Source organism: Mycteria americana, chromosome 11 (genome assembly GCF_035582795.1).
Source record: "Mycteria americana isolate JAX WOST 10 ecotype Jacksonville Zoo and Gardens chromosome 11, USCA_MyAme_1.0, whole genome shotgun sequence".
Classification (NCBI taxonomy): Eukaryota; Metazoa; Chordata; class Aves; order Ciconiiformes; family Ciconiidae; genus Mycteria; species Mycteria americana.
Window position 1 is genome coordinate 20,836,941 of NC_134375.1, and position 25,371 is coordinate 20,862,311.

A 25,371-nucleotide genomic window follows, 5' to 3' on the forward strand; every position below is an offset into this window, starting at 1 on the left:
AAGTCAGCTTGATGGAGGAGAGCAGGCAGCGTTTGGGCCCAGAGCACGGTGCCATGCTGGAAGCACAGTGGGAACAGTGCAGGAAGCCAGGGAGAAGCACAGAGGAACACTGCTTCAGTGCAGAGGGAAGAGGAGGATGTCACCTCCCTGAGACTGCAGCACAGCCAGACAGGAAAAACAGGAGTGTCACAAACAGTGACAAGAATTCGAGCTAAAGCAGTAAAGAGGTCTACAGACAATGGGCTTGGGCTGAAGTAGACAGGGACATCGTTGCTGCCAGACAAGCAATGAGCTTCTGAACAGAGGATAGGTTTGGGGACAGGCAGAAACAAAGGTTTTGAAGAGGGAGACTCTGGATGGCAGAGGAGGGCTTGGTGGATCTCCTCTGGCAGGATCTCCAGGTGAAGGCGAAGAGAACTGAGCAGAGCTCTGCAGTTCCTGCAAAGGAAGAGTAGTATCAGGAGCCTGCCTAGGAGACTGTGCCCACGTGGCAAGCAAAGGAACAAGACATGATCCAGGGCCCCAGGGACAGTAAAAACATCCCTCTGCCCAGTATCACCAACCACACTGGCCAGATGAGTCTGTGCTAAAGAAGGTGAGCAGAAAATTGCTTCCTGCTATGGGTATGCGGCCTCAGCTTCCAGCTGCTGGTCACCTTCCACGGTTGTCAGCTAAGATTAGACTGACCTTACACCACCTCTTGGAGGTGGATCAAGTCACCTCTTGAATCCTTTCTCGGACAGGCTGATAAAAGCATCATGTACCTCCTGCAAGACTGACTCTCAGTGGGTCTCTAGCTCTAACCCTTTCTGGGGTCCCTGACCCTGTCAAGCAGCTGTGCAAACTTACTCAAGTTACATCTAACCTAATAGCACAGGATTCTAGGGAGTTCAAGGCAGCCAATTCTGTGTCTTGCCTCCAGGCAGCAGAATAAACACTTGCCGATTAATTAAATAAACTGATTGACTCTGCAATGAGTCCAGGTCATCTGTCTCCTGGCTTAGATATCTGAGCCTAGCCAGCAGAGCTAAGGTATCGTGGCAGACTTTCCCCTCTATCCCCAACGCCGTCTCAAGGGAGGCTCCTGAGGAAGTGTCACAACCAACAATCATCTTGAACACTCTTGAGAGACAGCAGGGGCCAAGGCTGGGTGAGACAGGCAGGGAAGGCACGGCATGGGAAATCTTGCATTTGCACTGCAAGGGCAGCAGAGCTTCTTAAAAGCTGAGCTTGGCCTGGGACCAAGACCAGGCCTCTAGGGTGACTGTATCCCAGTGCAATCCAATCAATGCTAGAGGTGAAAGTCTTCCTATTATTTCTATCCCTGAAGGCTCCTTGTAAAGTCTTGCTGCAGAGGCGCAAAAAGGGCTTCAGTGAGGCCCCCGGAGCAAGTTGGGGCTGCTGGGGCACCAGGACCAGTCCCCAAGCCTGTAAGAACAACAGGTTTGCAACACATTAGAGCCATGCCAGAGGCTGGCTAGCTGTGAGGGCAGCGTGGAGGGTCTTGGGAAGCAGCCGAACGACTACAGCAAAGCTGACGTGGTTAGGAGAGATGAGATACAGCAAGTCTTCAAGTCACTGTCTCTGCCACAGACATCTAATGGCAGACAGAAAGAGAATGAAAGTGAGCTTCACACACCCACCTCTTCGGGTCCACGAGTGGGAAGAAACTCCCTCAAAAGTGCAAGATTAACAAAATTAGATTAGCAAAACAGAGATGAGCTGCAAGCTGTTCCTTCACACAAGGAAGGACCACTAGCAGGCCATAAACTGGCAACTCCTAGCCTGGAACGGTTCCTTTTAATTAGGTCAGTGCTTCCCATGCAACATGCTGCACAAGATAGAGTATTTCAGAGCACACGGACACTCTCTTACCAGAGGAGAGCCAATACCGGAGGCAGAGCAAGTCAGGGATCCTTCCCTTTCTTAATACGTAATTGAGATGAGTGCCAAGTGCCCAGCAGCTAGGCTCTCACCCCGCCCTGCGCTACCTCTGCTCACCTGCCATATTTCTACGCACCTAGGACTATTTGGGAAGCACCTCATTTGCCAGCATATGCTCTGTGCCTCAAATTGAAGCGTTAAGTAGGTACTGTACGTGCAGGCAGACTGTGGCAACCTGGAGTAAAGGGCAGCCTTTCCCACCTTTGCGTGGGAAATGTTGGCAAGGAGTACTTGGCAGAGAGCTGTACCGAGAGCCCTGGCTGAATCCCAGGCAGCTATCTACAGGCTGTGCTAGTGCCGTAACAGCCTGAGCAGCCAGTCCTCTGCGAGCACAACCATTTTTGATTACAGCACAGTCATGTGCCAGCCGGCAAGCACATTTGGTGGCATAAGCGTGCAATAGTTCCAGAAAACATTCCTGTAAACAATTCCTGTCCTGCTGCGGTCGCTATCCCAAGTTGTCACATCGCAGATGCAGCTTCTAAGCCAGGTGGCTGTAAGACACACGGTGCGCATGCAGTCTTATCACTACCAACAAAACACCCAAAGCCAAGGGACAGCAGCTTCTCTGTCCCTCTCTGCACTCCTCCAGACCCACACCTGAACCACCTGCAGCCCTTTAAGTAAGGCAGTTCTCTGACTGTTGACCAAAGCAGATCCTCCGCAATTTAACTCCTGCAGATCTCAACTCTTCAGATCACAGTACTTTGGGTTCTGTTTAATTGACTTAGCGAAAGCACGTTCAAAGATTATCCAGCTGCTAATCCACATTAGTGCTATGTGCACACACGCTAAATCCCTGACACAGATACAGGGTTTTTCTGCAGTGTCATGGGACGCTTAGACTATTAGTGTCAAATGCAAACACAGGACAGGGTTTGCAAGCCGCTACCCACTCACACACAGGGAGTTCAACTCAATGCACGCTATCTGCCATACCCAGAGCTCTCTGTTTGTAGAACAAGCAGCACCTTGTCCTACTCTGCAAATAATCTATGCACTATCTTCATGCATGTTTGCCCTCAGCAGATGTGATCTTACCATCGCATTGGGATAAGCTAGAAAGACTGCTGAGAATTTGCCTTTGTACTGCTTTGCCTAACAAGAACCATCCCGGGATTTACGGGTACCCAGGACCTCTGGATCAGAGCAGGACTCTGAAGACGGGCTGGTGAGGCGATGGCAGCAGCAGACTGCTGACGTGGCCTGGCCAGGAGAGGGGCTGGCTCCCACCGGCTGACCCAGCATTTGCGACTCCTTCCTTTAGGACACCCCAGTTCCCCTCCCAGGCCCTGCTCATCTCTCTCTGCCGGCTTGCCTTCCCGTTCCCGCCGCAGCTCCCCTGCCTGCCGGCACCCGGAGTGGGCTGTTTACGTGAACTACCTGAAGGGTGCCCGCTGGCATTTTACAAGCAACCATTTTTCCTCAACTGCTGCTGCAGCGGTTAAGTGTTTTGTTGCTATGGCCACACAACCAGAGGATTAGGAAGTCAAGTACAGTAGTTTCTTCATCTTAACAGCCTTGGGTGTTAACCTGCCAGCAGCACTGTAGAGATAAAGCTATTTTTGGCATCCTGATCAGTCTTTGTGCTCCAGCCTTTCCATCCTAGTCCCACCATTTTTCAGGGGGTGAAAGGACAGAATTTACCTCTTCCTTCCATCACAGATACAATCCTTCTCCACCCAAAATGGGACTCTTCCTTCAGGATGGGAAATGGTGGCTGAAGGTACTGTGATATCCGTTACCTGCATGGAGCTCACCAGACAAATTCAGACTAACATTGTCCAAGCAGGGAGACCAAAGCCAAGTGGAGTGACATAATCCCTCTCTCTGGAGTAAATATACCATGTCCAGGCCCCAAAAAGCGCAAGCCACGTCAACGTCTGACAAGGCAACGCACTGCTCAAGTCCTTAGCTAGCAGAGCTGTTAGCAGTGTTACCCCAGGGAAGCCAGGCAGGGCACAGGCTGACTGATCTGGCAATGGACTAGGAGGCAAAGGAACATGAACGTGCCAGAAGACTTGGTTTGATAGAAGCTCAGTTCAGCCGTTGCCTTGACAATTCCACCCACTCCCTGCAGGGTCTCTAGGCTTATTTCCTCCAGCCTACACACCAAGAGGAGCAGGGCAAAACCAGGTGACCCCAGAGATGGAGAGTATACGGGTGTACAGTCTCCACCCAGCACAAGTGTAGCAGGCTAAGCATCTTTGCGTGCGATATCACTGCTTTGGCTTCACAACTGATTCCCTTCTCCCATCCCCTTGGTTCCAGGCTGTGCAAGGGGTTTGTTCCCCTTTTATCCCCTAGTCCCCCGTCATGTACTTTTTTCTAGCCCAGCCCTTCACACTGCCTTGTTTACAAAAGTTAACAGGGACCGGGAGTGGTCTGGTGCAACCTTTCTGCGTTGAAGGGTTATAAAGGCTTTGTGCCATGGTAGAAGCTATCATAAAGGTCAGAAAAATGTTTATAGTGGAATTCACAGAATGTTTACTTCTTACAATGACAGAATACTGCAACTCCTTCTCAGGGATATTTATTGGGGATAGGGAAAAGCCACCCCCAGGGACTCTGGCCTGGAAGTAACAAGCTTCCCCACCGTGCCTGCCTGCTGCCTCAAGCCCTGGGGGTGCTGGTTCTGAACACCTGACACCAATGGGCACTAATAATCCAAAAGCTTATAGACACCTCATCCAGACACAGCCAGAGAAAAGATAATTGCTGGCTTTACCGACTCTGAGCCCATGGAATGCAAATCCCGGGGACTGTGTGCTCAGCCCCTTCCCATGGTGCTTCTTCTGCCTTACTCTGTTTCTCCTCTTCGCTCTCGCAGAGCGGAGTCTGCCTGAAGCATTATAAACCGCTTCTTCTACAGCGTTGCTGCAAGCTCGCTACCAGTCCAGTGCTGAACAGCCTCTCACGTCTTGGGAATGGTATGAGACCACACACAGGAATTGTGCATTACCATCGTGAACTAAAGCAGCCCCCAAGACAAGCTGCTTTCTCTCCTGTATTTTCTTCTCTTCTTGGGAGATTTGTTTCATCCTACAGAGAACGTAGAGGTGGGCCCCAGCAACAACTCAAAAACATCCTATTGAGCTCTTTCCCCAGGGAGAACAGTTAGCATCATTTATGAAAACTGTCGGACAGTGATTTTTCTCTGGAATCAAGAAACTTGGTAAGAAAGTCTTATAAATTTTCAATGCTTTACTTGTTTGTAATTTTATTTTCCACGTGATGAGAGAGTACTAAAATTTGGCTGGTGGCTGTTTCTGAAGGGAATCACTAGAAAAAGACTCATCAGAAAACCTGCAGAGACTACACAAGCATTTGATGCTGTTAACAGCAACCTTTTATCTAAGAGCCTCTTTATCCCCTGTCGGCCTAAACACACAGTGTTTGCTCCACAGGCTCTGTTCTTTCTTCCCTAGCCTCGCTCACTGCTCTGCTCTGCCCTACCACAGCATCAGACTCCAGAAGGGTGCCAGAATATCCTTTGTCATGGCATGAGATTAGGCTCAGGTCCAGGGTCCCCATTCCCTGGTTGCCCAGCAGGAACACACCGCCTTCCGGGCGAAATCCTTTGTGCTGGCACAGCGCTCGCAGCTTGCTCCCAGCAGATTCTATCTCTGCTTGCCACCAGCACCCAGAGTTTTTCCACCCTGCAGTGTCAGGAAGGTCAGCAGGTGGAGAGGGGGACAGGGTAGATGCAGAGTGAGGTCTGCTTGGTTTGAAAGGCTTCCTCCCCCACACAACACAGCCATTTCAAAACCCTGTGGATGCATTTGACAGAAAAAGCGCTGCGAGCTCCAAGCATGCAGGATGCAGAGATGCCAGAGCTCAGAGAGTTGAGGCATGCGCTGAGGACAGGCAGAAGACACCTAGCTGTTATCGGCACAGTTCCTCACTCCTTTAAATGGGCTGAGGGAGGATTTTCTGTGTTTAATGGTCAGCATTTCACACAAGGTCAGGCTGGAGAGGCTTGTTTGTAGATACAAACACGTGTGCTCCAGGGTTCTCAGAGCCACACAAGTGCAGCCCTGTACTCCCTTTACCAGACACTCATTTTGCTGAGAAATGCTCTACTCTGTCGCATCTCACCTGGATCTGGGCACTTCCAGTGGGCTGCTCCCAATCCTCAGGAAGTTATCAGAATGGGTTGATGAGGAGGAGCTGGAGGACTTGACTTCGACCATCCCTGCAGAAAGCAGCCTGTCTTCAGACTGCTGTGCCCTGCTCCAGAGCACGGCTTGTGGTGACGATGCACAGCTCTTCCTCCTGTGGAACAGAGGACTTGGGTGAGAAAGCTGGCTTTCCCACGTACTCCAACTAGGAAGCCTTTCCACAACAGGCTGGATTTTACCCCAGCAGCTACAAGCTCTTGTTCCCACTGAACCTGCCCTCCTCCCTCCCAAGGAACCATGAGTCATGGGTAACGGCTCAGTGACTGTCAGTACACTGAGCTCAACCCATCTTAGCCCATTCTCTTACAGATCACCATCCACATGACCTGCAAATCACAGACAGGAGAATGCATCAGCCCACACACATACAACGATTGTTTTGTTTAGTCTAGCTGTAAAAATGCCTCAAGCAAGGGGCCTCCCAGCAGGGAAAGACTATTTCAATCCGCTCTAACTCTACCGAGTGTAGCCAAGGAGCTCAGCCCAGGCGGGCATTCCCGCGCACTGACGAGGGTGACAGGGACACACCACCAGTGTTATTTTCCCTTTTAGTGATTCCCTTCAGGCACCACTGACCACACTTCTGACCATGTGCTCAGAGCTGACAGTCACTCCAGATGTAGATGCATTTCGGTCCTCTCCCTGCCTGTGCTGACAGCCTGGAACTGCTCTGGCTTCTTTTCTAGCTAGCACATTCAGACTTGGGTGTGATTCACTGTCCATTGCTGCATCAGGCCTTAGCTCACAGTACCATCCAGCTACACGCCAAACAGGCACACATATTTGGGACTAATTCACATCACTGCTGCTCCACATTCAGAAGATTTTCTTTCTTACATCAGCTCTTTTTCTGGAGGAGTGCCAAAAATTTTTGCCCTTCCAAAACCACAGTGAACTGGACAAGGACCTCCCTACGTACACAAGTAAAAAGGGAAAGTCTAAAGCAAACAAACTCAAGAGGAAAAGTTTGAAGCAAACAAACTCAAGAGGAAAAGTTTGAAGCAAACAAACTCAAGAGGAAAAGTTTGAAGCAAACAAACTCAAGAAAGCTGTTCTTCCTGGAATCTGGAAGGGCATCTCAGCTTTGACTGAGATCTTGAGCACTGTCAGCAAGTGCAGCTAAAGACAGGCTCATTGTACAGTGGAAAGCACGACATCCTCTCTTCATTTCTTGAAGTGTGTCCACCCTCAAACATCACACCACAGCCTCTCTCAAACATTATTCACCTCATGTTATCATAGCTGCCAACATCTCCAAGCACAGCCTGCAGAAACAGGCTTGTACAGCTAAAATCCAAATGCCTCTCCCTGCAAGGAGACCTCCAGGCCACCTGTTTTCAGGACAACACATCCCCCTCCCCTCCCTGCTCACGCTATGCACAGCCCAGCTCACCCAGCTTCTAGCAAGCCCTACCTTGTTCTCCAGACTACACAGCCACAACAGCCTGCAGCAAGACATCCATGACCAGTCCCCTCGCTAAGGGGCAAGGCTCACATGGCATGGCAAGGCTCACAACCTTCCCTTCCCCAAGCTCATGGCCACAGCATGGGCCCAAACTATCCCTGTGGTAGCAGCAGCTAGCCCCAACGCAGCCCGATGTCTTCAACAGGAATGAAAGGAAACCAGAGTTAGAAGACACATCACAAAATCAAGCCCCGATACACACAAGTGCAGCAGATCTCTTCCAGCATGCTTTGGCCACTTCACATCTTGTGAAAATCATGTATAGGTTTTATGCTACAGGATCTAGTCTGTATGTCCTGAGCACTCAGAGCAACATAAATGCTTCCAGTTTACTACCCTGCAGCCAGGCAAGTGGGAAGTTGTTCTCTGCTGCTTGCTGCATTCACTGTGCTGTGGATAGGTAGGCTCTGTGTGTTGAACAGGACTCTGTGCTGCTCACTTGGCAAAGGCAGTTTGGGACTCCCCATCTCCATTTTGTAATTCTGCAGGAAGATTCTCTCTTCCCCTCCTCAGCATTTTATAAATTGAATCAAAGTGCTTTAGAAAGGCTGCTGCCACTAGCATGGCTGCAGGCTCAGTCCCAGAGGACAACTGCCTCCAGCACAACCCAGATTTAATTTAAAATAATTGCAATATAAAATAGCATCTTCACATGTGCTGAGGGAGAGGAGAGAAAAATTAAACTGAGAGGGGCGACCCTACAGCAAGGTTCTTAAATCCCCAAACAGCACCAGAAACTCCACAAGCAAGAACAACACTTGTCCCAGAGCAGCAGAGTTGCCAGACACTTTCCCCAGTCCCTGCTTCCAGACAGCACCTGCATCCCCAGGCGAGTCCTATGTGACCCTCTATCAATAAGAAGCACTGAGAATTTCATATTCTCCCCCAGAAGTATCTCTAAGCAGTGCTGCAGGCAGCAACCTGCTTTCAGCTCGTGCTGTTAGAGGGGCTAAAGTTTAGAGGGGATTCTTGGCCACTCAGCCCACCTACCACTAACTGCAGACACTCCCCTGTATAATCTCTTCCATAAACTGATTAAGCTTCATTTTAGGGCAGCTAAACTGTCTCCACTTTTCCCTGGGGAGGCTGCTGCCAAATGTCATTTTTCTGGTAGCTTGGAACCATCTTTTAAAAGTAATGAAATCCTTTCTGGATGAAGTTTAACAGTGAAACTGGTGAAAATGAAAAAAAGCTGCTTTACTCTCATCAGGGGACAAACTTCAGGAGCATCCCCACAGAAGCCTGACAGTCTTTAACATGGGGTGGTCTCCAATTTTTGGTGCAAAGCTCTGTAGCACAAATTGCAGTTTGGCCTCTGACAGCCAAATTCCTTCCTCCCCTGTAAAGAACCCATGCCACAGAGAGCAGACCTTGAGGACGAGGGACTTCAGAAATATCTTTTCTACCGTGCTCAGAGCCTGCCCCTTTTGTTCTGCAGCCCACTGAGTGGGTATCTCCTCACCATGCTGCTTGAGCCTGTGCTCCTGCTGGCATCAGCTCCACTGCTTCATAGGTGAAGCTCCCAGCTGCTCCAGGGGAACTTTCCATCCCCAAGGAGAAGTCGCTGCTTAGACTTGTGGTGCTGCCTCTGTCTCTCTGCTCTAGAGAAAAGAAAACAGAGCTACCTGAAGACCAGCTTGGTCTCGCTCACTTTCTCTCCCCTTTAAGCAATACACTTCCCATGTGCCCTGGGGCCGCGTTCTTGCGAGGCCCCAAGGGAAGCATACCCATTTGTAGTCACCTTGATGCTGGGAACCCAAGCCCCCAAGCAGTCAACCATTACCAGCACCCAGGGGTGCTGATGCTCGGCAGCAGCACTCACTGAGCATGCAGATCTCCTCCAGGGTGAAGCCAGGTGGCAAACTCTTCCTTCTGGGGAAGGAAAGACAAAGTTACCTCAGCCATGCTTCAGAGCTGCGTGGAAGCTGGCCATAGCCAGATCTCTGTAGCATACAGTGGATCAGAGTAGCGGGGAGTTAGCTGTGCAGGGGCGGAGGGGAGGGGATGGGGCCGGTGTACGGTATCCGACTCTCCTAACAGTCCCAGCCCACACGCCCTGTGCTTTGAGAGGGTGGCAACAGGCTGCAGGCAGATGTGTGCTTACTCAGAGCCTCCAGGGTGGGCTTTGTTTCTTTCTGTTCCTCCCGAAACAGGAAGGGGTTAAATGTTTAGCGGTCTGTTAAAAACCAGCCACCCCACTCCCCCTGGCAGCGCCTTACGGAGCTTGCTGCGCAGCCTGCTTGAGCCAGAGCACACATCTCTGGGTTCATCCGTGCTAAAGCAGCCACGGACAGTCATTAAGCAGAGAGCACATTTCAGCATGGACAGTTTTTCAGAGCACAACGTGGCACCTCACAAGCCTCGGCCCCATTTTGCAGCCTTCAGAGTGCAGAATAAATTAAAGAAAACTGGGCCAGGACACCAGGGCTTCCATCTCCCCAAAGGAACAGCACTAACAAGCTCCCCGGCTCTGCAGCCCATGCAGCAGCAGGCACAGGCTCCTTACCTCTGCGACTTCACAGCAGAGAACTCCTCAGAGGTGATGTGCTTCAGAAAATTGAAGCAGAAAAAGAAAATCTGAGCAAAGGGAGAGAGAAGAGCGGTTCAGGAATGAACCCGAGGCTCCATGCAGCCTCTTATCTTGGTGGGGAGGTGCTGGCAGGAAGGAGATAGCAAGAAATCTGCAGCTACCAGCCTCCAATGTGCCATGGGCTGCCACCATCCCATCCTGAGCCTTCTCTTACATGTTAAACTGATCCTCTGTTCCCTGCCATGGGGAGGCCCAGAAAGGAAGGTGTACAACAAGTCTCCTTATCAAGGCCTTGCACACATGCTGCAAGCACACGGCAGGTACTTATGGCATCAGTGCAGAATGGAAAAGAGATGGCCCCCCCGCAGCTGCTTATACACCCAGGTAAGCAGCAAACCCAGGACTAGCAGGGTTAGAGCCGCATGCTCCACCTCGGCACCACAGCTGTATCACACCTGGAAGCATGCGGTACCTGCAGCCTCTGTGGTCCCAAGCTTGTGCCCTGCCACGCACCAGTCTGCTCTGCAGCATTCCCCCCGCTGTGCCTCTGCCACCCCATCTCCCTGCACAGAGCCGAGCCCTTCTCCTCCTGCAGTGGGGAGCAGGGAATGCTAGAGGCAGCCATGCACCCCCTCTCCTGTTGCAGCTATCGACTCCGCCCTTGGCCAAGCAGGCACCAGAGCAGAGCAGAACTGCCAGGCTTGAGCCAGCAGAGGTCTGGGAAAGGAATGAATGGGAGGAACGATATAATACAGAGGTCCTGGACCCTGAAAGATGGAAAATAGGCCAGGGTCCTGGCTCTGCTGTTCAGAGGCAGGTGATTCCCTAGTGAGATGAGAGTCTGAGGAGCAGGAGATTAGCAACAGGGTTAGACATGCTCCCCACCTCTTGATTTCTATCCAAAAATGATATTGCAGTGTACTGCAACTACAGTCAGAGTAATCATTTTTTACTGTTAAACAGTGAAAGATCTGAAGAGAATTAGTTCTACTAAGCTTAACTGGCTCCCAGACCCATCTATGCACCCACAGATACACCCCACCAAATACACACGCTGGAATCAGCACAAGCTGCTCCATGAGCCCGCGATGACATGTGAGCCACATGCGGCTGCAGCACCCAGACAGGAGGGCTGGCACTCAGGACAGGCACACAAGCCTATACAGCTTTATTTCCAAGCTCCCAGGAGTCACACGCCTTAAGCATCCCTTTCTCACTGCTGAGCTGAATAGCAAGTCCTAGCACCCTTTCACCAGGGGCCTGAACACTAATGGCACAGCAGGGGAACTGACAGGACTGACACCCACCAACCAAACTGTAGCCCGAGAGAAAAGCAATCCCACACCTTATGCATCAGGAAGTGATGGGGCAAGGCTCCTATCTTGTATTTCCAGCACCTGAACAATCTTTTTAGAGCCCAGCCAGGCCACTGATATTACCAGAAGCAGGCAGTGAATGCTGCTGCCATAAACAAGTACCCTGAGAACAAAAAGCAGTGCTCAGCCACTGCCCACGACCAGACACTCACCTCTTCTCCTTTACTGAGTCGATCGACTAACATGTGCCTGGAAAGAGAGCAAGGGAAGCTCAGTCACACGCTGGAAGCCAGAATCAGCAGAAGAGCACAAGCTGTCAAGAATGGCCAGATGCCTGAGCCTCCAGGTAAAAAAAGGCATCAGCCCCTCTTGTCACAGCTCATTGGAAGCTGCCCCAATATCCACCCTTGGTTGTGAGCAAACACCAAAGATGACCCCTTGAAGGCTTCTCCCCTGCTGCGCAGGGATGCATATGTGAGTAAAACTTAGTGTGCCTACCCAAAGAGAAACCAGTCATAGGCCACTGTCAGGTAGAGAATCTCAGACGGCTCCAGGGACGCGTGGATCAGCCCATCCTGCGAAGCAAATGAGAACAGCCTTCAGGCAGCAGCCCTGGGGATGGGGACTTGGGAATTCATGATCTACTGAAAACTGTCATGGTGATCCAAGATGCCCAGCTTGCTCTACCTGCCTGTGATACCGTGTCTGATGGCAGGACAGCATGTTGGGCTCCACATCAAAGCCAATCCACACGCTCTCTGAAGCCAAGATAGTCAAAAGGAACATTAACTGCTCCATCACCACTTCCCGGTGACACAGTCATTCACCTTCCAAGCAATCACCCCCAGAAGCAGAGCAGGTCAGCCAGGTACTCACAGCCCATAAGGAGAGGCGCAATAAGGAGATGAAGAGGGGAGTTCGATCCCAGCCGGATATACAGTGCACCAGGAGCCCGCTGTCATCTGCTCCAGGAAGGGGTAGGAAGGAGAAGGAAAAAAAGGATGTTGCAACAAGAGCAATGCCTTTTCTTTATGGCAAATCTGTAGAGACAAGCTACCCTCTGTCCCTACCACCCAGGCTCAGCCACCAAGCCAGAACATTTTGTCTTGAATAGGGCAGCCAACAAATTGCTCAGAGTGTCCTGGGTTGTCAGCAGCCCCAGCTGATGTGCTGTCCTGGTCCTGACAGCTGCTCAGGACATGAAGTCACTAGGTATGAACATCACTTTGCTACCCAGAACATATACCTTCCCACTGGCAACCCACTATCACAATCTATCCCCACATCAGAGAGAAACCTGCTCCAACTGAACACTTTTTCAGTCTCACCAACCTTCCTACTGATACACACTGAGCAGAGGCACAGCTCCTACGCTCTCCAGAAAATTCGCAGTGTGTCCCAACACAACTACTGCAGGAGAGTCTGTAGTTGGCTGTGCTGGTGGAGCCAGCCACGGCTCCATCTATCCAACAGTGCAAGGTACAAAGTCACAGTGCTCAGAGGGAACAGGATGTCAACATAAAGCAATATAACCCCTTCAAGGAGCTGGGGTGATAGTGACGACAGAGGGTGAAAGGGGCTCTTAAACAGGCACCTAATGAGACCCTGGTTTGGGGGCACAAAACACAGATGTCCAGTAAAATAAGAGCAAGAGTCAACAATCAGAGGAACAAGTGTTTCTTCCCTTCAGCTTTAAAGCAGTAAAACTTCAGGCAAAGTGTTCAGATACCCCTCCACTCTTGGGAAGAGGGGGTCTTCAAAGGATCAGCAGGTCCCTCTATCTCTAAGAGGGGAGCTGGAACCCTGAGATGCTAGGACCATCACCCTGTTTTGAAGGGAGAGAAGTGAAGCTCTCTATAAAGACTGGCACTAATACCATCAGCTGTTCTTCTGGAGACAGTGACTGCTCCAGTTAGACTGCTGGGAGCAAGGAGTTTGCCTTACCATCACTATTGATGATGGAGATCAGCAGCTTCAGGTAGTTCTGCGTCTGTTGAACAAGGTCCCAGCTCTGCAGAAAGAGAAGTGTTGATGGTAAGGGTCTGCCCACAGCAAAAGGCTGCTCTGCAGTTCAGAGCCCACCATGCTCTTGGCTTCTCTATCCAGAAGAAGAGGAAAGCAGAAATAACCCTGTGGCCATTCCTCAGAGTGACTGACTCCCTTGGTGCTCTAATCAATCCCCCCCATCCTCTACAAAAGGCACTCTGGGACAAGAGACCAGGCAGGGGCAGGGGGGGAATAAAAGGCCATCTCTCCTGTCTGCCTAGCTGGCACAGAACCCGCTTGCCTGCAGCCCCAAAGCTCCAAGCAGACCATGCTCAGAGAGACTAATGTGAGCCAGCAAACACCTGCGGAGCGCTGACCCAGTTCTGCAGCCCCCTGCATACGTGCACTTTACCAAATGGCTCAGCAGCCATGTTACAGCTGTGTATGTGATGGCAGCGTGATGGGGTGAGCAGGCCAAGGTCAGCAGCCCCTTCCCACAACCCAAGCACTTTGCTCAAAACTCTCTGGCCCTTGTAAATGGCCCCAGCAGGCTGCCTGGGGAGGGCTGACCCACTCCCAGCTGCTCCAGACAGGCACTGAACTTCTACAGTAACACCCAAGTAGCAGCAGCACCACAGAAGGGCTCTGAACTCAGAGACCTCCAGCACTACAAGAGATGCAGGTGAAAAACATCAGAACAAGCTCAAGTGTGCCACTCTTGACCATTGTGTCCTGAGAAGATGCAGGGAATTTCAGTGGCCTGATCAGAGCCAGAACTAGCTCAAGGTAAACAGGATAGCACTAGCAAGGAAAAGGCAAGGAGAGGGACACGTCTCATTGCGACAGTGTTAGTGGTATAAGCGACATCTGACCGCCAGCAATGGAACACTTGCTGTGTGCTTGCATACGTGCACGTGTAACCACACTTAAGACTACTGTCAGACAAAGAATATATTGCTCTGCCGTGAAGTCTGCACGGCAACAAAAGAGTAGGGAAATGGGGAACACACTCAGCCTGGGGCAGAAAAACACATACTTCCACAGTCTTTTATCTGCCCAATTCATCCCAATCTTGTGCTTATGCCAGAAGGAATCATCTAATCAACCAGTCTGATCTCACTATACCACAAACCAGAAAGTTTTGTTCAGTTGCCCCAAATACAGCCTGAAGCTTGCCACTTGGCAACATCCCTGCCCAGAAAAGCACCTCAACTAGGGGTGACAGTTCATTGCTCCTTTAGCAGCATGTTCCAACAGATTATCCTCAAAAATAACATGCAAGACTGCTTTTCCTTATTTGAAGGTCTGATTTCAGACTGCAGATATTGTTTCCTGTGCAGCTTTTCTTCCCCAGATTGAAGAGTGCTTTAGAATTAGTATTTTCTCCCTGCAAATGTACTTACACATTAATCAAGTCAACCCTCCATCACCTTTGTGATTAGCTAAACAGACTGAGAACTTCAGCTTTAACTGAAGCACCTTCTCCAATCCTCAGATCATTTCTGCGTCTATTTATTACACCCCCTTCAATTTTTAACATCTGTTTTAAAATACTGTCTGCTCAGTATTCTAGTGAACAAGCTTCTAGCCATAAACAAGCTGTGGTCCCATTAGTTCTGCTTCTACACTGCAAGCTACTTTTCCATGATTCTGCTTATGCTAGCACTTAAACATTATTTACATCGCTGACTGACAAACACTGGCCCTGCATGGGGAGCTCTGCTAGTTCTGTGGTGCTTCCAGTCACAGAGCATCGGAGTGTGACACGCTCCAGCACAGTCAATCATGACAAAACCTGGGGGGACTGGTAGGTCCACTGATGTGTGAAATGGAGCACGCTAATCAGCAGTATAAGGTGATGCTCCCTGGTATGAACAGACAAAGGTAAAATCTTGAAGCTTGGGCAAACATAAGAGTTCAATTATCATTTGCAATGCTGTCACAGTAATAAGGAATGGAGACATGCTACGGTCAATTATGATTTTCTACTCTTCTCTCGTAGGACAGTACCTTGCACACCCATGAAGACGGTGCCTAGTCACTTGGCTACTGCTCACATAAGGGAAGGCTGATCTCTCTCAAGACCCTCCACAGCCAAGGAAGTCTGCCCACTGCAGGCACACGCCTAGCTAAGATTGTGAACAAGCATACTGCTTTCCGTTTCCTTACCTTTGTTACCGACATATCTCCCTAATGGATTGCAAGCTTTACGCAAGCTACAGAAAAAGATTTAACATTACAGTCAGCTGCCTCAGGACACACCAAGCCAGGAAGCTTTTGGGTAGAGAATTTCCACCACTATTCTGAACAATCAAGTCTTCATACCATCCTAGTGGGAGTGGGGCTGCAGTGAGCCAGATTACTGCAAGAGGAGCAAGTCAGACTTCAAATCTTTACTGATCCTTCCTGACTGAGTCTCTGACATCCCACAGAGATGCCTGCCTTGCTCACCTGGTACTCGCTCCAATCAATATTCAGAGACTGGGTCAGAGAGACTGGGATACTTAATGGAGCATCTACATAATCCTGAAAAAAACCCAAACACAATCGGTTAGAGAAAAGCCGTGACTTGAAGGCAGCGAGTTCTAGAAAAAACAAAACAACAAATGCCAAATGGTGCATCTAGAAGAAAGTGCCTCAGCAGAGCATCTTTGAATGCAAAAACCTGTAGTGGTAAGAATTAACTCATAGCCTCTTAGAAGGACTACTGGACAAGAGGAGCTTTTCTGTGCTCCCAACGGTGAAAGCCAGGGACAAGGCATGTTAGTTTCTGAATTCCCGTAGGGCTGCTCCACTCAACCATCTCCCTCAGCAGGAGACAGACTACAAAGACAGAACTGAGAACAGAGGCTATCAATAAGATATCAAATTCAAAAACAGGAGCGAGCCATACCTCCCATGAGAGGTCAAGCATCCTGGACTTCAGGATAATGATTCATTTATTTTACGTACGAATTTGACAATGAATGAATAATTTAGTACATTCACTGTCTGCTTTGTTTGTCCTGTTGGTTTCCTCCCTGTGATCAGAAATAAGCACGACATACACACCATCACTCAGGAACTCTGAGGCAAGACTTAAGCCCAGTAAAGCCCACAGCTCTCCATTTTGTAAGATACATGTACCTGTTTCCAGTTAAATATGAGACCTTCAGCTGTATAATCCCGGTCTTTGTACTCCTTAAAAAATTCACAGCCTGCAAGAAAAAGAAATAATGAACAACCGTTCAGCTAACTGATATCTGACAACTGAAGTGCCCTGTGGGACTGGAAGTGCTGGCAGCCCCGGGCTCCAGAGCACCAAACCAATCAAAACTGCTGCCTGCGGGAAGAGAAGAGCAGTAATCATCAGTACAGTGTGCAGCACGGCCTCCCAGCAGCACTGGGAGCACTCAGCAGTGAACACACTCACACAGCAAAGGGCAAACTCCAAACACACAGCAGATGTGGAGTTTGAGGGATTGATGTCATTCTTTCCCAAACAAGAGGTTTCACCAAGGAGCTATGCTTTCCAGGGCCACTGGCTTTTGCACAGATCTAAGGCATCAGCCTGGCACGCTGAGTGAGAAGGAACCAGCAAAAGGAGGTGCTGGCAGAGCCCCGGGGAAAGCCAACTTTCACAGGGCATCTGCCGCAGGTAACAAGAAAGGGCTCTGTCAGAGGCGGCTGTGATTTCTCTCACATTTAAGTCTCCTCTATCAACCACGTGAATTGCCCTATCTGAAGGAAGCAGGTACATAACCACTTCTAAGGTTTCCCCCCAGGCCCTCCCTTCCTGAAGTTTGCCCTTCGGCTCTGTTCTTCTCAAACAACTATTTGAAGTCTCTGCAGCAAACTGCAGTCGCTTAGTCACAGCTGAGCAGCACCATTAGCACTGCAGCTGCCTGTAGGCTACATGAAACACCTCTCCCAATGTACTGTGTATGCCCCAGCCGCGCCACGGTGCCCACATTACCGAGCCACCCCTGTGCCAGGCACTGAACACAGGCAGTGATTCCTACTCTGCAAGTCACAAGTAACTCCAATGGCGGGGAAAAAAAAAAAATTTAAAAAAAAAAATCTTTGTGCAAGGACAGGACTAGCCCTCAAAAACACACAGTCAGGAAGCAATCTGTCAGTTGAGATTTAACTCCAATTAAACAACGGCTTACAGTAAAGAATGGGGGATTATGGCAGTAAGTATTGACATCTACAAATGCCAACTACCAGTCAAATGGAAAAGAGGGTTTTTCTGCACTGGAGAGCAGAGAAGCTTCTACAGATACCCCATCTGAACCCCAGTCTTTCATGCTAGACAGTCATGTCTGGACACCGCCTCGCTCACCTAAGACAACAAGATCTTGGAATAACTTTAGAGACAAATTACAAACCAGAAATTCTTTCAATGCAAACCTGGAAACATCGATAAGAATGTATCACGGGATTTGACCAGTCACTAGAGGGGTTGCTGATCCTTAGATGCGTATGCCTTAGATTTACCAGAATGACAACATTCCCCTGTGGGCCAGCAGTGCTGAAATCAGGCAACATCTGCAGGAAGAATTTCCAGTTTTATAAGGTTTACCTCTAGCGTGGCAGTGAAGAGCTGCGAAAAGAAAGCAGCTGTCCCAGATGGCAGAAGAGGAAGGACCATCACGGAATATTGCATACAATATGCAGATCCCCATACAGTAACAACTCTACAGCTTAACTCTATAGAGTCACTTCCTCCTCATTCTTTACAAACCCTACAAAAAGACCTGTGTACACTGTCTCTCTCATGCTCCAAGTTTGGTGAGGCATACGGCAGCAACATAAACCTGTGCCGTGTGCTACAGAAACCAGTAATATTATTATTTCTGTACACCTCACCAATCTGCATGGCAAACTTGATAGAAACCTTCATGCAGCTTCTCTGAATCGTCACTAATTTCTGTATGAAAGGAAATACACCTTAAAAAAAAAAAGAAAATATGTTTAAGGGCAACAACTAGTAATCAAGGAAAAGTTTGGGGTTGGATCACCCACAACAGTTTTGTTGGTTTTTAGGTTTTTTTCTCCTCTCTCTTTCTTTGTGCGCAAGGGAGAAAGAAGAGTCCTTTCTTGCAGACAGACCTCAAGCACCGCAGTCTCGCATCCAATCCTATCACCAAGCCTGACATCAGCAGGCAGGCAGCAATATTCAGCTCATCTTTAAGAGTGCAGCAAGTGACCCAGCAGTGGTTGCTAGGCACAGGGACGAATATAGCCAGGGAGACGGGCTGGAGTGGTCTGCATCTCAGTCGTACATTGCAGGCTCGGGTTAACAGTTCTGCCTAGCACTGAGGATATCTTACAGTGGTGCTCTGGAACGCTAGGACTAGCAAATACTCTTAAGAATTGGGGTTTTACGTAACACAGAGCAAGATATATATTTTGCATCAAGTAGTAGTTTGGAGTTGCAGGGGGTGTCAAAGGCCATCTTAACCCCAGCTCCACCTCTGGGACTTTTTCTCCGTGCTTGAATTAATTAGAACTGCTGAGAAACTATTTTGCCACCTCAAAGAGTGCCTAATGCTGACTCACACTGCCAGAGCATCCAGATTCATTGCACTGTTCTCAGTTTAAAAGAGCTTCTCTCCAGAGGGAGCACAGGAAACATTCAGCAAGCCACAGACATTTCACCATACACACATACACACAGGTAGTTCCCAATCCCCAGAAACGGATTGTCACCTGTCCCTTGGGAGTCCCTCTGGACATCAGTCCTGTACCTGGGTATGGGATGGAGAGAAGCGTGAAATCAGCATAACGTTGAGCTTTGTCCACCTTCTCAGAAGACGTCACACTGCACAGGACAAGAGGAAAACAGCAGACATTTGTAGAGTATTTTTCACAGAGATACTAGCACCCAAAAAGCTACCTGTTGCATCTCCCTGCACAATGACTTGACTCAGTAGTGAGCAGGGGCAGAACTTACTTAACACATCCAAATAAACAGGTATAACCCAAAACCACTAAAGCTTTCCTCCGAGAGAAATATCAGGAGAAACATCTCCCTCTGTTCCTATACACAAGCAGAGGGCTCCTTTACTCTCCCCTTTCTGAAGGGGTGACTGTCACATCACCGCAAGCTCTACAGAGAAAACCTACTTAGACTGCTGAAGACAGATGAAAGCAGCTATCTTGCCCATTGATACAGCTTTCTCTGGCCTAAAACCTTGGGGTTCTCTTTATAGCATTAACTCATCCTGCTGTAGTACTTCCAGGGACTGCTCCCAGGATGCTGAGTGCACGCCCAATAGCAATTCACACGTAAGGGCTACGCTAGCTGCAATCCAAAGCCTGCAGAAAAACAAATGAACCCAGACTCACTTCAAGCCAAACTTCACCTTCTTGTTTTCCACCATCAGGTCACAGATATATCGGACAGACAGGTATCGAAGCAGCTTGATGTCGTGCCCTCTGACCTTGTCAAACAGCTGGGAGTCTGCATTTCTGCAAGACAGAACAAGACAAAGCAAGATCAGCATGGAAGACTGACCGTGTTGAATCTGATTCTCTACACAATACTGCCACAGTTCTTCCCTGAACCGCTTCTAGCCATAAGCCACATAGCACGAGCCTTGTCTCCACAGGTCAGAGTCAGACTCCGCAATGAACTGATACTGCAAACTTTGTGCTTAGGGTCCCTCCCCACGTTGTTCTGCAACAAGCACGTAAGATACAGAACAATTTCTCCAGCCTGAAGATGTACTTTTTGATGAAGTAAACACACCTGTGTAATTCAAACACCTTTTAAAATGGCTCTATATATTCCTGTCTCCAGCCCTTCCCTCTGGCAAGAGATTAGCAGGCTTCAGTTACACTGGGTTCAGCCAGCCATTAGCATTCAAGACTCTTTTTCAAAAGCAAGGAAAGTAAGACTCTGAGCTTGGTGATGGTCTCAAGCCTGTACCCAAAGCCCTGCCTAGGAAAGAGCAGAAATGAGTGGCTGAGCCAAATCAGCTTTGGTCCAAACTCCCTTTTCCCCATCCCAGTAATGCATACAAACCTAAGCGCAGAATCTTCCTCTGAAATGTCTTCTGCATCTGCCCAAGCATCGTCAGAACCTCCTGCGAAGAAGGCATTAAGAACTGAAGCTTGTGTAAACCAACCCAATCCCCAATCCGACAAGACACGCATGTGCCGCAAAAGGTCATGGTTTGGCACCCTCTCTCCACACATAAGTGCTCTCAATAGTTCCCCACATTTCCTCTTCCTGAAAAGCCCGTTTTCTAATGTAGCCCAGTCTTCCCTTGTCATTGCAAAGGACCTAGGCAGGTCAAACCCATTACTGACAGCCAGAAGGACACCCCAATAGTGCTACACAGTGCTTTGTTAAGCCAAGTTTCAGCTCCCACACTACAGACACCCAATATATCCCTGAAGAGCTTTCCCTAGAGTCCAGTATCTCTCACCATTAGCAGGATTTGATTCCCAATGATTAGCCAAGCAACAGCAAGTTCTTATCCTCTTTCTTCCGTTATTCCCACCCCCGATGTTTGGGAATCAGTACCCTGAATCCTTTGGGCTGCCTTACTTGCCTACTTGCTTCCCATAACTCACTCTTCAGCCTCAAGTTCTTTTGTCACTGCTTCTGATGTGCTACGGCACTCTGCCCTGTAGTATGGTGTTCAGAAATGGACACGAGGTTTCAGTCTTTGCTCTATTATGCAGGGCTTGAACAAGCAGGTCCACGCTAGAGCTCTGCATCGGCTCTCAGGAAGAGCTTGCTCTCGTGTGTAGGTCACTGTCCCAGCACTGACCAGCCTTACCAAGCAGACGGCGACAAATGGCTCCTGACTCACCTGAGAAGATATAGTTGTAGCCAGTGCGTCCATAGAGCTCTCCCCAGCCAGCCAGCGTTGCTGATCTGCAAATATGCTGAAGGAAGATTTTGTTATTAGCCACACATGCTCCAGAAGTCTTTCCCTTACCAGGTCTCTGGCCTATTTTCTGTCATGTTACATAAAAATGGTTGGTACCTACAGCTACCGCCTCTCAGCAGTCTCCCCTGCAACCCTGGTCCGGATCGAGTTCTCCAAACACATCAAACTCCTAAGTGCCTTTATCTGCAGCTAGTTTTTAAAAATCACATTTTCATCTCCAGTTCTCCCATTCACTAATACAGTCAATTTCTGCCAAGTTAGCAACGTCCATACTCTGTTAATAACCTGCTTGAGCTTTATTTCCACATTCCTGTGGATAAGATTATAGATGGTCCCAGTATGAGTCTGGGCCGTTCACTCCTGCAGAAAAAGGTCAGCAGGTTCAGCCCACGATGGCTTCAGTCAAGCTAGATTAAAATTGTCACAGGTATGATTTTGCTATTCATACTGTGTTTCTAAATTGAACTAAGAAAACTGAATTAAGCTACTTAAATTCTAAATGAGACTACTCCTACAGGGCTTCAATACAGTTTAAGTAATCCACATAAAAATGAATCTAATTTCACTTTCTTACATATCCCCTTGCAGACAAGCCCACACATTCGTAAGACCATTTATGCAATCTTGCCTCCCCAGGGAACAGACAAGGGAAACTTCTCTTTAGAGAGAAAAGTTATGCAAAGGGAGCTCACTGCTGGGAAGAGTAAGGGGCAGAAAGTGACAATAGTTGTCTTTCCCCTCTCAAAGACCAAATATCTTTGGTCCAGAAGGGACACGCATATGGAGAGAATGTTAGCTCTTTGGGGCAATGCTCATGACATGGCGGGGTAAAATAGCCTGAAGTCCCCACAGATGATTTACGCAGCCTGAAGTCCCCACAGATGATTTACGCAGCCTAGACAGCAAATGCTACCTACTACTACAGGCTGCCTGCTTGTACCTAAGAACAGATTTTTACAGCATTCGGAAAGGTGACAACCAACTGAAGACGTGGCTGCACAGTTCAAACAGCAGGGAGAAAGGTCGTTTGCTAAATAAGACAGGTAACCCATGAAGCTTTACCTTTCCCTTGTACAGAATGACTGGGCAAACAAATCGTCCTCTACACCTCGCCATCTTACTTCGGTTGATAAGGTCCTGCAGTTTGCCAACCTGCACAGTGCTCTCAAACCTAGTGGACAGAGATTCGGTTCAGTACACAGAGTATCTTCTCACACGTCTTTCAGCGAAGCTGCTACAAACACCCTGGGCTGTAATCCCCATCCCTTTTGCCTAGAAGCCAGCCAGCTCTGAAGTTAGCAAGAGGACACTTCTTTAAGAATCGCTTCTGCCGCTATACAACATGTATGGATGCTTTTCTGTCTCCTTTTCTTTATTTTGAAAGACCAACTGCACAGTACGTGACAGCAAGCATCTTCAGGAGCTGGCAATGAGTACAGTCAGAATGGTCTGCTACAGACTAACGTGGATTACTAATGAACGAGTACCAGAGTAAGCCAGTGTCTACAAAATATATGTTCTGCTTTCCTCCCCACCACCTTTCCATCAAAAAGAAGCTCAGCACTACCATCAGAGTGAATCCACCATCAGAGTGATAATTTTGCAAGGAAAAATAAATAGAGAATCAAAGCTTGAACACTCAGCGAACCTTAGTTCTGGTCACTTGAGCATTTGTGTTACTGGGTAATCAGACAACTGTTTGTAAGTGGGTTGAGCAGGGTAATTAGACTAATGCCGTCTGCGTAACTATAATTTTATTTGGTTTTCTGGTTAAAGTTAAAACAGAAATGTGTTACAAGTTGGAGACATTTTGGGAACAAGTTAAAATTGCTGCAATTTGTCCAAGTACCAGTCTACATTTGATAGGAATCGAAACCGACTTCTGAACTACACAGAGCTTCAGGAGGAACCATCAATGCAGGGAGGGCTAGAGTTTCCACAAGGAACTGGAGAAGCATCCAGACTGATATAACAGAAACCAGATGAAGTCTGGACATACAAAACTGCATGACCATGTGCTTAGAGATGATTAACAAGAATTCCCAGCTAGCCCTTTCCAGTAGTGGAGCTCAGTAGAAGAGCCTAGATGAACTGGTTGACCTCTGGATGCTTGTACATTATCAACATGGTAAGTCTGAAAAAAAGGGACAAACAAGATCACGGGAAACTCTCCGGAGGGATGGAGAAGTACCAGTGTTACTGTGGAGAGCACAAGATCTCAGCTGAGATAAGTCATCTGATTCTAGTGACCTACCCCCACCTGAAAAGGCACAGCAGGACGGTTAGGATGGCCAGGGGACAGTCTATGCTGCAAGAGAAACCACCACGGATTGATTGGCAGAGCAGACGAAGTGAGGACACAACAATATATGCATTAGGGTGAAGGAGAGAACTTACAACGGAGGGGGAGAAGAACTCAAAGGCGAAGGACAATGCTGGCCTAAGAACAAATTAATACCTTTATGCTGAAAGTTAAAAGAAAGTTGCGCTAAGCTTCAGAATTGGTGAGAGTGTGGAGCTACCTACCTGCAGCTGCCATTCAGGGAAGGATTAAAGAAATTAATCTATTATTAACATGGAAATTGATCTGTTTATGGAAAAGATTATACAAGGTGGTGCCAGTGGAAGCAGGGAAAGAGCAAACAAGACCTTCAAATCCTACTTTTTTTTTTTTTTTAAAAGGATTCAATTCTCAGAATTCATAGTGGAGGCTTCAGATTTTTCACGTTTCCCTACATACACAATTATTTTGGCTGTCCAGCTCCAAAGACCTTTGACAGAATTTAAAGAACAAGAACCCAAGCTAACCTTTAAATGTTGTGGACATGAGGGTGCTAAGTGCAAAGACAGGAAAATGCTCACACAATATACTTTACAAGGGAGTACGTGAGATTGCACGTAGGCAAGAGAAGCACGCGGCCGATCAACGCAACCCAAACTCCGCTCGTCGCTGTCACTGCAAACAGCCAAGAGCTCCGCTCTGCAATCTGCTTCCTCCTCACAGAGCACGTGAATAACACACACCACAGGAACGGCCTGTGAGCAGTTTGAGAAGAGATGCCTTCATGTACACTTCCCAATCCCAAACTATTTTGAAACTTTGAGAGATTCTGACATACAGATTTAGTTGTGGGGTTGTTTTTAAATGAATGCACACAATTGAGAGACATGTCCTGCATTCCTCTTCAGCTGCCTTTATGTTTCCTTTGTAAAAGCAGATACAGAGGGAAACAAGAACTTTAACACAGTGTTACGAGAATAGCTTTGTGGCACTGCTTCTAAGCCCAGAAAATGAGATTTGGCAAAAATCAAATGCCTGGAAGATCAGAAATAATAAGAGAAGCACCTGCCTAGGAGCTGAGACAAGCCAACAGGTTTCACCTCTCAGCACACTAACTGCACTTCCCCGGAGAGGCATCACAGCACTGGGGAATGAGTCCGAGCAGCTTGGCAGGAACCTGGGACACAGGGCAAGCGGGAAGCCCACTGGGGACACGGAAGGATGAGCCCCTCTCCCAGGCTCCCGTGCCTGTTCCCTGGGAAGCCCGCACGCGCACCGGGGAGACCTGCTCTGCTATCCGTCACGGCTGTGCTACAAACAGGGCTCTCGGACCTTCTCATCTCAAGAACCATCATCAATAAAGCTAGAGATAAACATGGTAAGTTGTACTGTAGTGAGGGGAAAGGCTGCTCTGAAGAACGGGTGCAACACTCTCACGGGGACAAATGATTAAATGCAGCATAGGCAGGAGTAAAATCTACTGAAAAAGATTCAGAAAACAGAGCACTCTTCAACAGCAGTGTGAAAGAACAACATTAAGGCTGCCTGGGACAAGGTAGAGAAAGAGGGAGAAGGAATGACGTGTATCTTAACTCTGTATTTTTTTGGATTTTCAGGTGATTTTTAGTGTTTTTTTTTTTTTTTTCCCCTTCAGTGGTTTGTTTTCCAGAAGATACTGCTGGGCAACCTTACCTCTGTGTTAATCCCCTCAGCTCTCCCTGCCAAATCAGCCCCCAAACCTGAATTCATCTTTTTAAATGCAAGGGAAACATTTCCTTT

The 25,371-nt window shown here is 48.5% G+C and overlaps 1 protein-coding gene across 4 annotated transcripts in view; it reads right to left on the reverse strand.

Moving 5' to 3' along the window:
• Positions 1–25,371, reverse strand: part of MTMR14 (myotubularin related protein 14) — a 33,614-nt gene that overhangs the window by 5,511 nt on the left and 2,732 nt on the right. For all 4 annotated transcript variants that reach the window (XM_075514007.1, XM_075514008.1, XM_075514010.1 and 1 more), the window contains 15 exons: positions 22,374–22,482; positions 21,231–21,306; positions 20,435–20,495; positions 19,756–19,878; positions 19,155–19,228; positions 16,549–16,619; positions 15,874–15,948; positions 13,381–13,447; positions 12,313–12,398; positions 11,935–12,011; positions 11,649–11,685; positions 10,097–10,167; positions 9,413–9,462; positions 9,053–9,191; positions 6,043–6,219 (listed from right to left, as the gene is read on the reverse strand). In XM_075514007.1, coding sequence (XP_075370122.1) covers positions 6,043–6,219; positions 9,053–9,191; positions 9,413–9,462; positions 10,097–10,167; positions 11,649–11,685; positions 11,935–12,011; positions 12,313–12,398; positions 13,381–13,447; positions 15,874–15,948; positions 16,549–16,619; positions 19,155–19,228; positions 19,756–19,878; positions 20,435–20,495; positions 21,231–21,306; positions 22,374–22,482 — 1,293 coding nt within the window. The remainder of the gene's footprint in view (positions 1–6,042; positions 6,220–9,052; positions 9,192–9,412; positions 9,463–10,096; positions 10,168–11,648; positions 11,686–11,934; positions 12,012–12,312; positions 12,399–13,380; positions 13,448–15,873; positions 15,949–16,548; positions 16,620–19,154; positions 19,229–19,755; positions 19,879–20,434; positions 20,496–21,230; positions 21,307–22,373; positions 22,483–25,371) is intronic.